Source organism: Pongo abelii, chromosome 3, assembly GCF_028885655.2.
Source record: "Pongo abelii isolate AG06213 chromosome 3, NHGRI_mPonAbe1-v2.0_pri, whole genome shotgun sequence".
NCBI lineage: Eukaryota > Metazoa > Chordata > Mammalia > Primates > Hominidae > Pongo > Pongo abelii.
Window position 1 is genome coordinate 51,747,486 of NC_071988.2, and position 14,170 is coordinate 51,761,655.

Genomic DNA, 14,170 nt, shown 5'->3' on the forward strand with positions numbered 1-14,170 from the left:
AAGATTTAAAGTACATTTATAAAAGTTAACTAACTAACAGAATTACATAGAAATGGCTGGCTGCCAAAATACTTGAAGTCAATTCTATCAGACTTCAAGCTATCTGTGCCATGGCAGGCCTTTCCATCTTGGAACACTGTGCCTTAAACTAGGTTTCTATATCTGAAAAGTAAGGAAGCTATATTGTTTTATACAACTGATGACAGGATTTTGTATATCATTGATATGTTTGTGTCATTGGGATATTAGAGATTTCTACATTATATCATTATCGATAAGTCAAACAGACACAGATGAACAGTTCTGAACAATTCAGTACATACTAGACATATGTAGTGGAACTGAATAATTAAGTTCAGTTGAATGGCTGATGGTGGGACTCACCATTAGAGTGGGAGGTTACATATAAGTAAGGTGTGGAAGCTAGAATTATTTATGTAATAATTAATTAGAGTTGGCAACATCAGTATATATGCATCTTTAGGTTAACATAGATATAGGTAGTTATGTATAGGAATATGTATAGATATACACAAGTTAATATACACATTTATGTCCTTGTTCTGTCAGAGGGCTTAGAAGCAATGGCATTTCAGTGGCAAGAAACACACTCAACACCCAGATCTTGGTTTCTAATGCCTTTTCTAATAAAGGAAACCAGTGCTCCTTACAGAAATGAATGACTCTAGGACTGGAGCAGTGAATAAGCAAGATGAGCCTAGAGTATCTGGTCTTTTAGTCCCATAAGGTAAGAAAATAATATAGAAAAAAAAAAACCAGACAAACCCATAATGATAGGGGTATATCAAAGAGACATAGCAGCTCTGAAAGAGCTTCCAATGGCCAAAGCATTAGCAAATTAAGCAATAAAATAAAATATTACACTGTAAACCAAGGTATAAAAATATCCATGTCATACTGATGTAAATAATTACATAAATTTAAAAATGAAGAAAAATAGACAAATTTCCCATGCAGAAGAATTTCTAATAATTTAAGTAGATATTCCACCATCAAGAAAACGAATTATAAATTCCCACTCCTTAAATGTGGGCTGCGAATAGTGACTTTCTTCCGAAAAGTACAATATTGAATGCTGGGGAAAAAAATGTTATAGTGGAGAAACAGTAAACACTACATCACTCAGGAAATCAAGGTTAACATAACGGCGATGATATGTTGATAGTTTGTACCTTCAATATGATGTAATAGGATTGGCAATTTACCTTTGTGGTCATCCCCCCAAAAACCCACAACACCGTTTTAATTATGAAAAAACATTAAATTAATCCCAATTGAGAGACAGTTTACAAAATACCTGACCACTGTGCTCCAAAAGTGTCAAGGTCATCAAATCAAGGAAACTTTGAAAAACTGCCATAACCAAGAGGAGCCTAAGAAAACATGATGACTAAATTAATGTGGTTTGCTGGATGGAATCTCAGGACAGAAAAAGGACATTAATTAAAGACTAAGGAAATCTGAATAAACTGTGGACTTTAACTGATAATAATCTACCAGTATTTGTTAACTAATTATGACAGATATAATGTGTTAATGTAATATATTTCTAATAGGCGACACTAGATGTAAGGTATGTGGGAATGCTATTATCTTATTTTTCTATAAAAAAAAATTCTAAATTTAAAACTTTAAAAATTTGAAAGAGACAAGGCAATCAGTTCATAATGGGAACTGTAGTAGCCTAAAGGATCTCCATTTTGCATATCATACTAGTATGCAAAGGTTAGCTCTAACACAGAAGCTACAATATGGAAAGAATTTGGAATATTTCCACATATCTGAAAGCTACAACTCAGAAGTTTTGGAAATTATTTTATACTCTTCACAACTTGATTTCCTTGGTATTTTTTTCTATCCTTATACAGGGACAGTAATAGTTTTATGATTTGACATCACCCATCAAAATTCTACAAGCATAAATGCTCTAAGTCATCATTCTCATTTGATACCAGACTTAAAAGGTTGAGCAGGCAGAGAATGAGCAAAAGGTATCAGTGAGGGAGACAAGATAAATTGAGCATGCTCCTTGATGCTGACAAACCTGGTTACAGTTATTTTAATGTGCATAATACTTGCAGTGGTGTAGGATTGCTGCCATTCACAATTTGTGCATCATCATTATGTCCCCAGGAGCTGTCAGCATCCCCACTTTCATCAGCTTTACCCAGAAGATGCAAAGATGCTCTTGTCACAGACGAAATTATCCCTGACCTATTCTGAGCTCAGAAATGGTCTTCTCCCCTCATTCTAAACCAGTATTTTAAAGCATATTCTTAGCTACTGAACTGAGTTTGGAAAACACTGTCGTTTGTTAACTAAGTGTTTGAAAGTGAAATAGTTTATGCTTAACTGTGATGAATGCAAGTAAATAACAAAGTATTCCACTTTAGGCTGTTTCCGTGTTGGTATTTATTTGTTGTCTTTACCCACAAATGATTATTTTATTGAAGAACTGATTAAGTTTTAAAATGAAGCACAAACCCCAAACTAATATTATCCTAGTATGTGCACCTATGATGAGACAAATTCAGTTTTGAATGATACGTAATTATATATGTATTTGCCATTCATTCATCCATCCATCCATCAATTCATTCAACAAATATTCATTAAATTTCTATATGCTAAACAGTTTTCACATCTTAGAAATGTAGCAGTGAACTAAACCATATCAATTCCTGCTTTCATGAAGCATACATATTAAATATAATTTATGAATAGCAAGGTGGTAATACCATCAATTCATTAGGTAAAAACTGACAGCTATCTACAAGAAATAGGTAAATCTAAAAAAATGATTTTACTATAGTAAAGTGAGTGAAGAACTTTGAAGACTTAGTCTTTCTCTGGGATTTTTACTGTTGTGTTATGCAACAGATGTAGTGATAATGGGAAATTGAGCATAATTCATGATTCAAGATAATTCATACAGATATTCACTACTGAACAAAATATATTCAAAAATTCATTGTCTTACTTACTACTCTGTTGTTTCTATTTCAGTAATGTTAGTACTTTTCAATAAACACTACAGTGAACTAGGAGACCCATAGATTACTATTCTATGTTGCCATGTCTTTTAGACATGTTATTTATACAAATATCAGCAGATTGATAAAAAGAACTTTGACTCAAATATTCAGATGTTTTGCAAACTCAAATATCCAGACATACCCAAAAGAGCAGATATATAAGTCCTATTTTCATTAGACAAGTAGTGGTTTCATAGACCCTATATTAAATTATGATGATCACCAGAAGTGATTATGATTTCTAAGGAAATATAAGAGAAAAATGAGAATTTAAAAAGTTTATTTTATTTTCTATTATTTTAAAGTGTACCATATCTTTGGTGACATGTTTCTTAAGGAACCTGCCCATGTTTAATATATACATTTATTAATGATTTTAGGATCCATGTAATTTCAAAAGTAATAAATTATAAAAGAGAGTTTGTGTTGTGAAAATGTGGTAATATAATCATGTATCTATTAGCACAATGGGATATGTCATACAGAGCTCATACATTTTGGAAATGAAGAAGATATATAAAATAATCAGGAATATCTTTATTCTATAAAATATAAAATAAAATAATTTATGTTTCTAAACGACTTGGAAAAAATATAGAATAAAAATACATTTTTATTATGAAAAAATCCTGAGGATATTTAGCTGATTTATATTTGTAAAAAATCTTCACAATCTTTAAACCTTATATAGATAAACTAAAATTTAATTGGGATTTTTTTTATATTGCTACATTCTCAAAATGCCAATATACGTAATACACATAACAGGTTTACTTTTAGGGCCTTATTAATCATACTGCTCCTTATTTAAACTATTTTGCAGCTCCATCTCCAGTCACCAATGTGAAAAAAGGGAAAATTGCAAAAAACAGCATCTCTTTGTCTTGGCAAGAGCCAGATCGCCCCAATGGAATCATCCTAGAGTATGAAATCAAGTATTTTGAAAAGGTAAGACTAACAGAATAAAAAATGTCCTCACTTTCTTTTTTTTTTCATTTTAGCAACTGCAATTATCCAATTTGCAGAAGAGTATGTTGCAATTTTATGTATAAATCAATGACAATTGATTCTGCAGTCATAATTATGGAGGCTAGAAGTGTACAGGGAGCTCTCTATTCATGTTCTGCTGCTGCCAAATAGTTTACACTGCTTAGATATAGCCATATAGTCTAATATTGGCTTAACTGAGTTGCACAGCATTAAAAGATGGAGTCATAGGACATTTGAAAGTGTTACAAATACTTAAGCTATAGACTTTCAGTAGTGACTGCAGTGTGCTAACAGAGAAATCATGTGTGCTTATGGCCAGTAACTCAACATAACACTTATACTGTTAAGGAGATAGGAAAAAAGATGAGACACATATATTACATACATTTTTTAAAGATTCTTAGCAAACATCTGGCACTGTAGTATAAAATTTATGTTTAAATTTCAGGTAAAAAATAAAAAATGTATGCATCACGTTCCCTATATTTTCTTGATTTCCCCTTGTTCTCTGAGTCTCTTATAGCCACTTTTAAGCATTTTACCATAATAGCTATCGAGGTCTCAAGGTTGTAATAAACTCTTTTCCTCTTTTCTGAATTCACAAGCAAGTGAGCTATTGATGAAAGAGTCATACAGATGGAAGCTGAAAAAGCTTCTAATTTCTAAAACTGGGCTGGAGTACTTGGCTTAGATATGTAGCCACCATGAGTCTTCCTACTACTCTCGCCCCATTAATCTGTGATTTTTCTACTGGCTGGATCTGAATGGCATACACACCTTAGGACAACCTGAGTTCTAAAAGAGGAGCTAAAGATAGATGGGTACCCAAACCAGCCTTTGAGAAGTGGGTTGGAGAGCCTGAGCCAGAAATATTGGTCCTATGGAGGTAGGAATAGAAATGAACATGTAAAAAATGCAGACATGCACATCCCAAAAAAGAAGAGAAGGACTGAGCCACACTACTTACTCAATTGCTTTTCCAGACTCACAGAGACATCACTCCTTCTTTTTTTCTGGAAGAGTAAAAGGGATGGTAGGAAGTACAAAATCTTACTTTACAATACCTAAGAACTTGCCCAAGCTAGGGCATTGGAAAAGAGAGGGAGAATAAGTGGTTCTCCTCACCATCATGAAAAATGCTAATGTCCTATTAATGAACATTACTTAAAAGTGCAACTATATATATATGTATATGTATATATATATATATGTGTATATATATATACATATATATGCATAGATAAAAGAGTTTAGGGCCGGGTGCAGTGGCTCATGCCTATAATTCCAGCACTTTGGAAGGCTGAGGCGGGTGGGTCGCCTGAGGTCAGTAGTTCGAGACCAGCCTGCCCAACATAGTGAAACCCTGTCTATACTAAAAATACAAAAAATTAGCTGGGTGTGGTGGTAGGCACCTGTAATCCCAGCTGCTCGGGAGGCTGAGGCAGGAGAATTGCTTGAACCCAGGAAGCGGAGGTTGCAGTGAGCCAAGATCGCACCATTGTACTCCAGTCCGGGCAACAAAAGCAAAACTCAGTCTCGAAGAAAAAAAAAAGAGTTTAGGTAACTGTATTGAATGTTGATTTGTCACAGTTACAAAATTTGAAAATAAATTTTCTTCTTTCATTCATTGATTCTACAATAATTGCCTGTGTAAAAATACAACAAAGAATAAAACAATGGGGAGGAATGGAGAAAGGCTATCTACGTATTTACAGGTTTTTAATGTTTCTACAATGTTCCTATATTGATTTTACTAGTAGATAAATAGTTAACGATTTTTGAAATAGTCATTTTTCTAGGAATGTCTTACTGGTGGTATTAAATACCACTATCAGATAATTAGGAGACATAAATGATGACACATATTTCAAAAATAGGTTATTAAATACATTATTCACCAAGAATGCTCTTAGAGAATACCTCTGAGACAAAGTTATGTTGAGATATGGTTAACACTGTTTATTATCAACAAAACTGTAATTAATCAAGTGGAATATAGTGACATTAAACTTTCTCACTGATTACTGTTCCTGTGAGATTAGTAGTAAAAAACAGCATTGCAAATTCCAGAGGTCTACAATTTAAACTAGGCTATATCAAAAAACAGTTTGTAAAATTAAGGTTTATATTTCTTATTCAAGTTTTTGTAACCTTTGTTACTCTATACTGATGCAAAGCTATGTAGAGTTATATAAATATATATTAACACATGCTGAATTCTGTCGTGAACATTGTTTCTCAATTTTCATTGTGATTAAAGTTGATTTTAAAAGAAGATAAAATGCAAAATAGAATTGTAAAACATCCAATCACCAAAAACTGTATATTTGACTATCTTAGATGCAATAAGGGTTAACAGCTGGGAGACTAAAAGTTTAACAAGTACTTATATTTTCTTTTATCTCTGAATCAACTGTCTGGATTAATGCTGGCTTTCTTTTTTGTCCTTGAGGAAAACTTCCTATTTTTTTCCCCTTATGAATAACCTTTGATATTTTTGTGACCACTTTCCAGCATATGCATTAGTTTCGTTATATATGTAATATTCAATATTAACAAGAATTTATCTTTTTTTAAGAAGTTGCTGCTTCTGTTACAACAAAGAGTTATTCAACAAGTGGTAGGGAGGAGTTTCTATTAAATATTTATCCACATTGTGATATTATTTTCTTTATAGTTTAATTTTTTTGAGTTACATTTATTTCAGTATGATTTGGTCTTATATTTAATAGTTCAAATTTAATGCTATAGTATTCCATTATATGATCTGTATAACTCAAATTAAGAAAAAATGACTTGGGAAAAAGGTTTCTAAACATATTTCCAATGAATTATAATAAGTTGCGTATTTACATTCATTAAAAGCAGCAAAATCTTTGTATAATATATTGGTGGAAGTGATTAGTTTATTTTGGTCAGTGTTTTCCTTTTTAAAATAAAAGTATTAATTCCTGGACCATTGTGTGTGAGCCAAATATTTGAGCATATCTACATTATACCTATAAAGATTTTTTTAAGACTTTCATTTATAAAAAAATGGATTATGAGTTTTCATACCATGTATTGATGTAGGGGTCCTGATAGGTTTTCAGAGTTGATTTTGAGCTTTCAGAATGACACCACCATTTATTGGATGGCTTTTGGCCAGACACAGGTGGCAGAGTTTCCAGGGCACATGCATTTGCCAGCTGGCATTTCTGCCTCTGATTGCCCTGCTCTAATAGAGGTCATTGGGCTTCTCTGCTACCGTGTGATGATGGGCTCATTGCCATCTCTTAATTAAAGGCAGAGGCAAAGGGAAGCTGCCCCTTGGCAGGGTGTTTGCCAGCTGGCTCCTTCTGCTGAGGCCCTCCCCTCACTGCATGTGAACAGTGTTTGCTAAGCAGCTGGGGAATGTAGCTCATTTGCTCAGCTGGGGCACGAAGGCAGCAAAAGTCACTGCCCTGACCAAGGACTTGGCAGCAGGGCAATTGTGGGTGTTGACAATCTTTACATAAAGTTTGTGATATGTAGAAAATTACAATATGAGAGTGATTTAAAGGAATGAAACATAATTAAATTTTGGAAGACGCTTAGATGATTCACAATGTGTATTCATTGGTTTTGATCCACTAGATATATGCTTCCCTAAATTTTCTTCAATAACTTATGTATGGCAAACTCAGAGAGAGCCAGTGTACAATTAAACTCTAGCTAAGGAACAACTGAGACATACATAATGTTAACTGTTAAATCAGACAGAATGTTGCACAATTGATATTAGATCACACATTATTTCAAGGAGCAGCAGCCCAGTTTCCTTGTATATTTTTCCTTTTTGGCAAAAAGTGTCAATTTCTAATATTTTCACAAAATGTATTCATTGTACCTTCAATAGTTAGTGTTTACAACTGTGGAAGCTTTTAAAAATTGTTTTGTTTTTTACTTTTCAATGGGAGAACTTACCATCATGCTGTAGAGTTAAGAGTAATCCATTCTACATAGAACCTATTTTGTAGAGATTATGCTTGGCGGTACATGTATTATTTTTATCTCTATCTCCTTCCAATATTCTTGGTAAATAATTTTATCTCCATTTTAAGGAAGAAAAACCTGAGGTTCAGAGTTGTTTACCCACATTTTCTCATCTACTTAATAATATGGCTGGAATTCTAATGCTGTCATTGACGCTTTCTTTTAATTGTTTATATTATAAATGTTAATCCTTTATGTAAAAATGAAAATTATATAAAGTCTGTCAGAATTTTATACTTAAATTTTGACTAGATTTTTTCTTTAAGTTAAATTTTCTTTAAACAAATATCAGCAAACAGACATTTAACTTACTTACTGAGAGTTACTACTGCAATCATAGCCAAACTGAAAAGTAGAATATTATTGAGAAATATTGCTTTTAAACAATATGGGAAAATAATATTTTTCAATAATATGGAGAAATAATAAATAATATTATCAGGTTTATTCCGTCAAGAACCTGTGCATTCTCAGAAAAATTAGTAACTCTCATAGTTTATAGAAGCTGTTTACAATTGTTGAAAGGAACACATTAAGAAATTATTTGCTTTTTACTGTTATGATCCTAGCATACAGAAGGGGTAATAGAGTGGATAATGGAAGAGCAATACATGTTTGTCAATGAAGAAATTTACTGGTATTATTAGGTAAAGTTTTATAAGATTTAATTACCTATTTTGAATCCTTGGCTCAACTTTAATAAAATTTCCTAAATACATGAAAGTTTAGGTAATTAAATTAATTTGCAGTTTAAAAAATTAAAGATCAATCATTTGCCTAGGATGAGTCAGAAAATGTGCTATTTGGTTTATAAATTACACCATATCTATTTAGAGATAATTTTGGACCTACTTAACTCTAAGATAATTTTATATGTTTAAACATATTACAAGAGGAATGGTAAATTGCTTTAAAAGAAAAATGTTTATAAATTGTATATTTTAGATAGTATTAGTGGTGGTTAACTTTGACATTACATATTAGAAAGAATTACAAATATTTAAAATAATTATGAAAATTAAAACATATATGATAGTTTATTAACTGTTTTCACATACATCACCTGTTTCATTTTTACAACATCTCTGTGAGGAAACACAGGCAAGTCTCTACCCAATTTTACTGATAAGGAAACTGAATATAAAAGCAAAAATGGACCCGCTATATTTCAGCATGTGATTTCAGTATCCATGGTAAAGTTGGTGTGGTAACTTCACAGAGATAATAAGGAGTTATGGATGGTTAGTCTAAACTTTTGTTGGCATCAAAATAAAAACAGTTCCTCTTTGTTTCAGTTTCCAAAATTATCTTTCCAGTAATTTTTTTCCTACTACATCTCCATTAACCTAGCCCCTCCAAATCAGGACATTTTCAAAGATAAATAAAAATGCTTTGCTTATCTGCATTTTTCTTTAATGCTTTCTATTTAGACGTAGTGAATTGAAATTAAATTTCACCAGTGAAGTACTAATTTCTTACCTTAAGCACTAAATACAATTAGAAATCGAATTCATTAATAAGTTAAAGCATAAGTCTTACCTCACAGAATGGGAGATATTGTTAACTTTCTGTATGAATAGGCAGTATGTTAGATATGCTCCGATTAACTATATTGGAAGGAAAAAAAGCACAAAAATAACAATACTAAAATAGAGTCTGTAAAATAATCAGTCTCCTACAACATTATGTTTTCAAAGTTTTAGAAATGTATTACTGCCAAAGACATGTATTCTGGATGGGTGGACAGTATGTCACCCACCACCCTGAGTTCTAGAAAGGACTTTAATATTCTCTGTAAATAGCATACCTAGGATGTGTAGGATTTTTTTCTAAAATATTATATTTGTACTAATAGAGTCCTTCAGTTTCTGATTCATTTTCTGATCTATGGTTCTAAATTTTGCTGTCATTAGTAATTTATATGCTGCCTTTTTTATTGTATATGCATGCTCATCCCAAGGACCAAGAGACCAGCTACACGATTATCAAATCTAAAGAGACAACTATTACTGCAGAGGGCTTGAAACCAGCTTCAGTTTATGTCTTCCAAATTCGAGCACGTACAGCAGCAGGCTATGGTGTCTTCAGTCGAAGATTTGAGTTTGAAACCACCCCAGTGTGTAAGTCATTTTAATTACTGTCAACTCATGTCTCAGTAATGGTTACCAGAAAAGAGTCAGTGGATCAATACCCTCCCTGGGCACTCTGTCAGTCTCACTCTCCCTCTCTCTCTCCCAGGCGTGACCCCTTCAGGTAGGAAGCATCTGTCATGCTATTATGGTAGGTCGGCAGGTTAACACGTTGGTCTGTGCTCCTCATTGCATTCAGTCTTCTGGGAGATGGTACTTCAGGAGATACTTTAAAAATGTTTAAACTTGCTTTTAAAGACTTTCTTTCCACTGCTGCCATACTTTATTGAATTATTGCCATTTACTTTTTTAGTTGTTTTATTGAACTAGGCTACTAGGTTTAGTCTTTCTTTGAAAATTCCACAGGGAGCTTTCTTTAGCATTGAGTTTGGCAAGAAAATGGTGCTCTCAGGAACTAATCTGATCTCATAAAATATATTAAATCTCTGGCACTGTCTTTAAGTGGAGAATCTGGGAATATTTTTTGGAGTACCCTTTTTGAATCACTTTTTTCTCTATAAAATAGTGTAAAATATTTTCCTTTAATTTCAACAAAATATTTACGTTACTTACTTGCCCTAAACACATTGAAAGAAGAATTCGAAGACAGCAATAGACGCTATTAAAGTTATTTGTGAGGAAATACACATTATTGTGAAATGTCAGAAGTATATATGTGTGTCTGTGTGTGTGTGTATTTGCTTTAAGCCAAGTTACATAAGAATTAGTAATTTTAAAATAAAGAAAATAAAATGCATGTTTCCTTTTTTCAAAAATCAAAATGATAAGTTAGTTATGAATTTACTTTGTAAGAATCAGAAAAGTTATTAAATTAAAATGTGAATAAAACTATATTATACTTCCCCTTTGAAAATCAAGATCTTTTTAAAGCATATTTAAGTGAATTATTTTAAAATAATTTTTATTCCTTTAAAATAGCTTTCTAAGTGTTGTTTCACTGAATTTTATACAGAAAAGGGTGCCATTGTAAAAAAATTATAAATTTGTTTTCTACACAAAGGAAAATCTATGAGTGAAGTTTAACTGAAGCTACTGAAATTTGAACTTCTAATGCTATTCAGAAAATTTTCTTTTCTTACTAGATTTAATAGGAACGTGTGATATTAGTCTGAAAATTCTGATAATATTAGTAATGGATTATTTAATCCTGCACCTTGAAACTAAAAGGGATTTAGGAAAAAAGGTATGCTATATAAGTTAGCCATCTTAACAAGGCTTGATTCTATTTAGGTACAATTAGTAATAAATATTGCTTATGTGGTCTACCAACTCTGGGAACAAAGCCATAAATGAAATCTCATACTATGCTTGAGTGCTTTGATAACTATATAAATGAAAAATCCCATTTAAAAAAACTGTAAATTCTACTCAGTTTTAGGATGCTGGCACGTTCAGCAACTGGTTTTTCTTCAGGCTTTTCAATATTCTATCATTTATATATGTATTAAATAGTAGCTGCCAGGCACACCAAAACTCAATCAGATGACTTAGAGGACTAATATTTAATCATTTCCTGTTTACCTTTACAAAGTTTTACCTGAAATAAGCTACTTTTAAAACTTTTCCTATATAATTTCTAGAGAAAAAGAAATATCACCCACTGTTTTTTTTTTATTACTGAAGTAGATTGTAGCATTGTTTTTAATAGCAAATGAAAATACTTCAGTATCATACTGCTTCCTAGCTACGAGAGTAAAATCTTATTTTTTACTCATATATGTGCACGTATATTTAAAAGCTTTTTAAAGAATGAATTTATTATTTGTAGAGAGTATCTATTAGATATTAATTCCCTTTTGATCTTTATGTATAATATTTTCTGAATATAATTCAACAACAAGAATATATTGAACACCTATAACATATTGGGCTTTGCTAGGCCCTGAAGAAATCAACATGAGTAACACATGGAAACTTCTCTCCAGACAAAAGGAATATACTGTGTTTAATTCTAAAATATGGAATATTTGTTTCAAAGAGCATTTTAGAGTAATAGTTTTGCATTGAGAGAGTCTCACTCTATTGCCCAGACTGGAGTGCAATGGAGCGATCTTGGCTCACCACAACCTCCACCTTCTGAGTTCAAGTGATTCTCCTGACTAAGCCTCCCAAATAGTGGGATCACAGGCGTGCACCGCCACACCTGGCTAATTTTGCATTCTTAGTAGAGACGAGGTTTCTCCATGTTTGTCAGGCTGGTCTCAAACTCCTGACCTTAGGTGATCTGCCTGCCTTGGCCTCCCAAAGTGCTGGGATTACAGGCGTCAGCCACCGCGCCCGGCCTAATTTTGCTTATTATTTTAAAATTGATTTTATTTAATTTCTAGCCATCAAAGGGTTTCTTTTTAGCTCAAGATGCTATAAGTGACTCAAATAATTCTAAGGAATAATCCCTTCTTTCTCAAGGCCTACTGTTTAATAAAGAATCAAAGAAGATATACAATGATAATTAAATTAATACTTTTTTTCGGAACTTTTGTATTGTATTTTTGTAGTATTTTCTGAAATCCACATTAGTTATTTTACTGGGAAATTATTTACTTCATATCATAATTTCATTCTTTATGTACATTTATTACTTCTCCAACAAGGTCTTCAAATACTTTAATGCAGTAATTATGGTAAACATACAATAAACATATTTGTATTTTTCCTTGTTAAGATATCAGTGATTTTTATTTGGTAAGTCATAGTTAAAGAGTTCTGGCTTTAATGAGCCATCTGTACTAAGAAAAATCTATTTTATCAGTCAGGTATGTAAGAATAGGAAATTAATTTAAAATTTCCCTGAGTATACTTTTTAAAAAGAATTTTCCAATTGCCTGTTCAATTCATAATGATGGTACAAATAATGAAACGTTGACACTTTTTTGCGTTTTATATAATTTATTTTTACTAATTTATATTACATGTCAGTCATTTGTCAACAAAAAGTTAAAATGTTGAGTGCTTTTATTTTTCATTGACATTATCTTGTAAGTCAAAATATAGCCCTAAAGAGAAATGCAAACAGTAGTACAAACAGGAAAGCAAAACTTTTTTTTAGAAAAACTACTTAATATGAAGATTTGAGTAGAAAATCTCCAATTATTCTTCCTCTGCCATGCTTTAGTTTATGTCTTATAACTGTTAACTTCTTCATTTTAATTGTATCATGCATAGAAATAGTATATTTAAAATTTATTTTTTACATTACCCCCATTCTCAACAGCAGTGACAAAACAAAACAAAACAAAATATCAACAAAGAAACTTACTGTGAATAAAACCCTTCAGCCAAACTCGTTAGACCCTTTTCTGGTTTCTTTTAACATAATTTATCTTGAAGCTTTGAGACTGTAATGGAATCTCTCTTAACCTCTACATGCCCAAGATTTATCAAACACATTTGTGATTCTTTTAATTTTTAAAAATGCATCACTTCCTTTTATCCAACTATACCTATTTGTCTCAAATCTGTGTAGCCTAAATGAGGAAATAATGATATTGTGTTTTTTATTAAAAATTGTATTGAGGTAATTGTGGATTTGCATGTAATTGTAACAGCAATACAGACCACTCTTTTACACTTTACCTACTTTTCACCATGGTAATATTTTACAGAACCATAGTATAATATCACAACCAGAACATTTGACATTGATGCAATCAATCCACAGATCTTAATCCTGTTTTCTTGTATTCCTTTGTAAATGTGTATGTGGATATGTATGTGTATTAGATTCTATGCCATTTGGTCACTTGTACAAGTTTGTGTATCTACCACCAACCTCAAGTTACCAAACAATCCCAATACCGTAAAGATCCCTTGTGTTGCTTTTTTATAACCACACCCACTGCCTTTAAGAACAAATGTGGTATCACTAAGCCCTGGAAACCATTCATCTGCCATCCATGTATAACGTTTTCACATTTCAAAAATGTTTTATAAATAGAAATATGCAGTATGTGCCTTTTAATT

General features: G+C 32.0%; 1 protein-coding gene across 7 annotated transcripts in view; it reads left to right on the forward strand.

Annotated features, from left to right (window-relative positions):
- The window catches only part of EPHA5 (EPH receptor A5), a 361,246-nt gene that overhangs the window by 256,390 nt on the left and 90,686 nt on the right, over positions 1–14,170 (forward strand). For all 7 annotated transcript variants that reach the window (XM_009239965.4, XM_002814747.6, XM_002814748.5 and 4 more), the window contains 2 exons: positions 3,880–4,004; positions 10,021–10,180. In XM_009239965.4, coding sequence (XP_009238240.1) covers positions 3,880–4,004; positions 10,021–10,180 — 285 coding nt within the window. The remainder of the gene's footprint in view (positions 1–3,879; positions 4,005–10,020; positions 10,181–14,170) is intronic.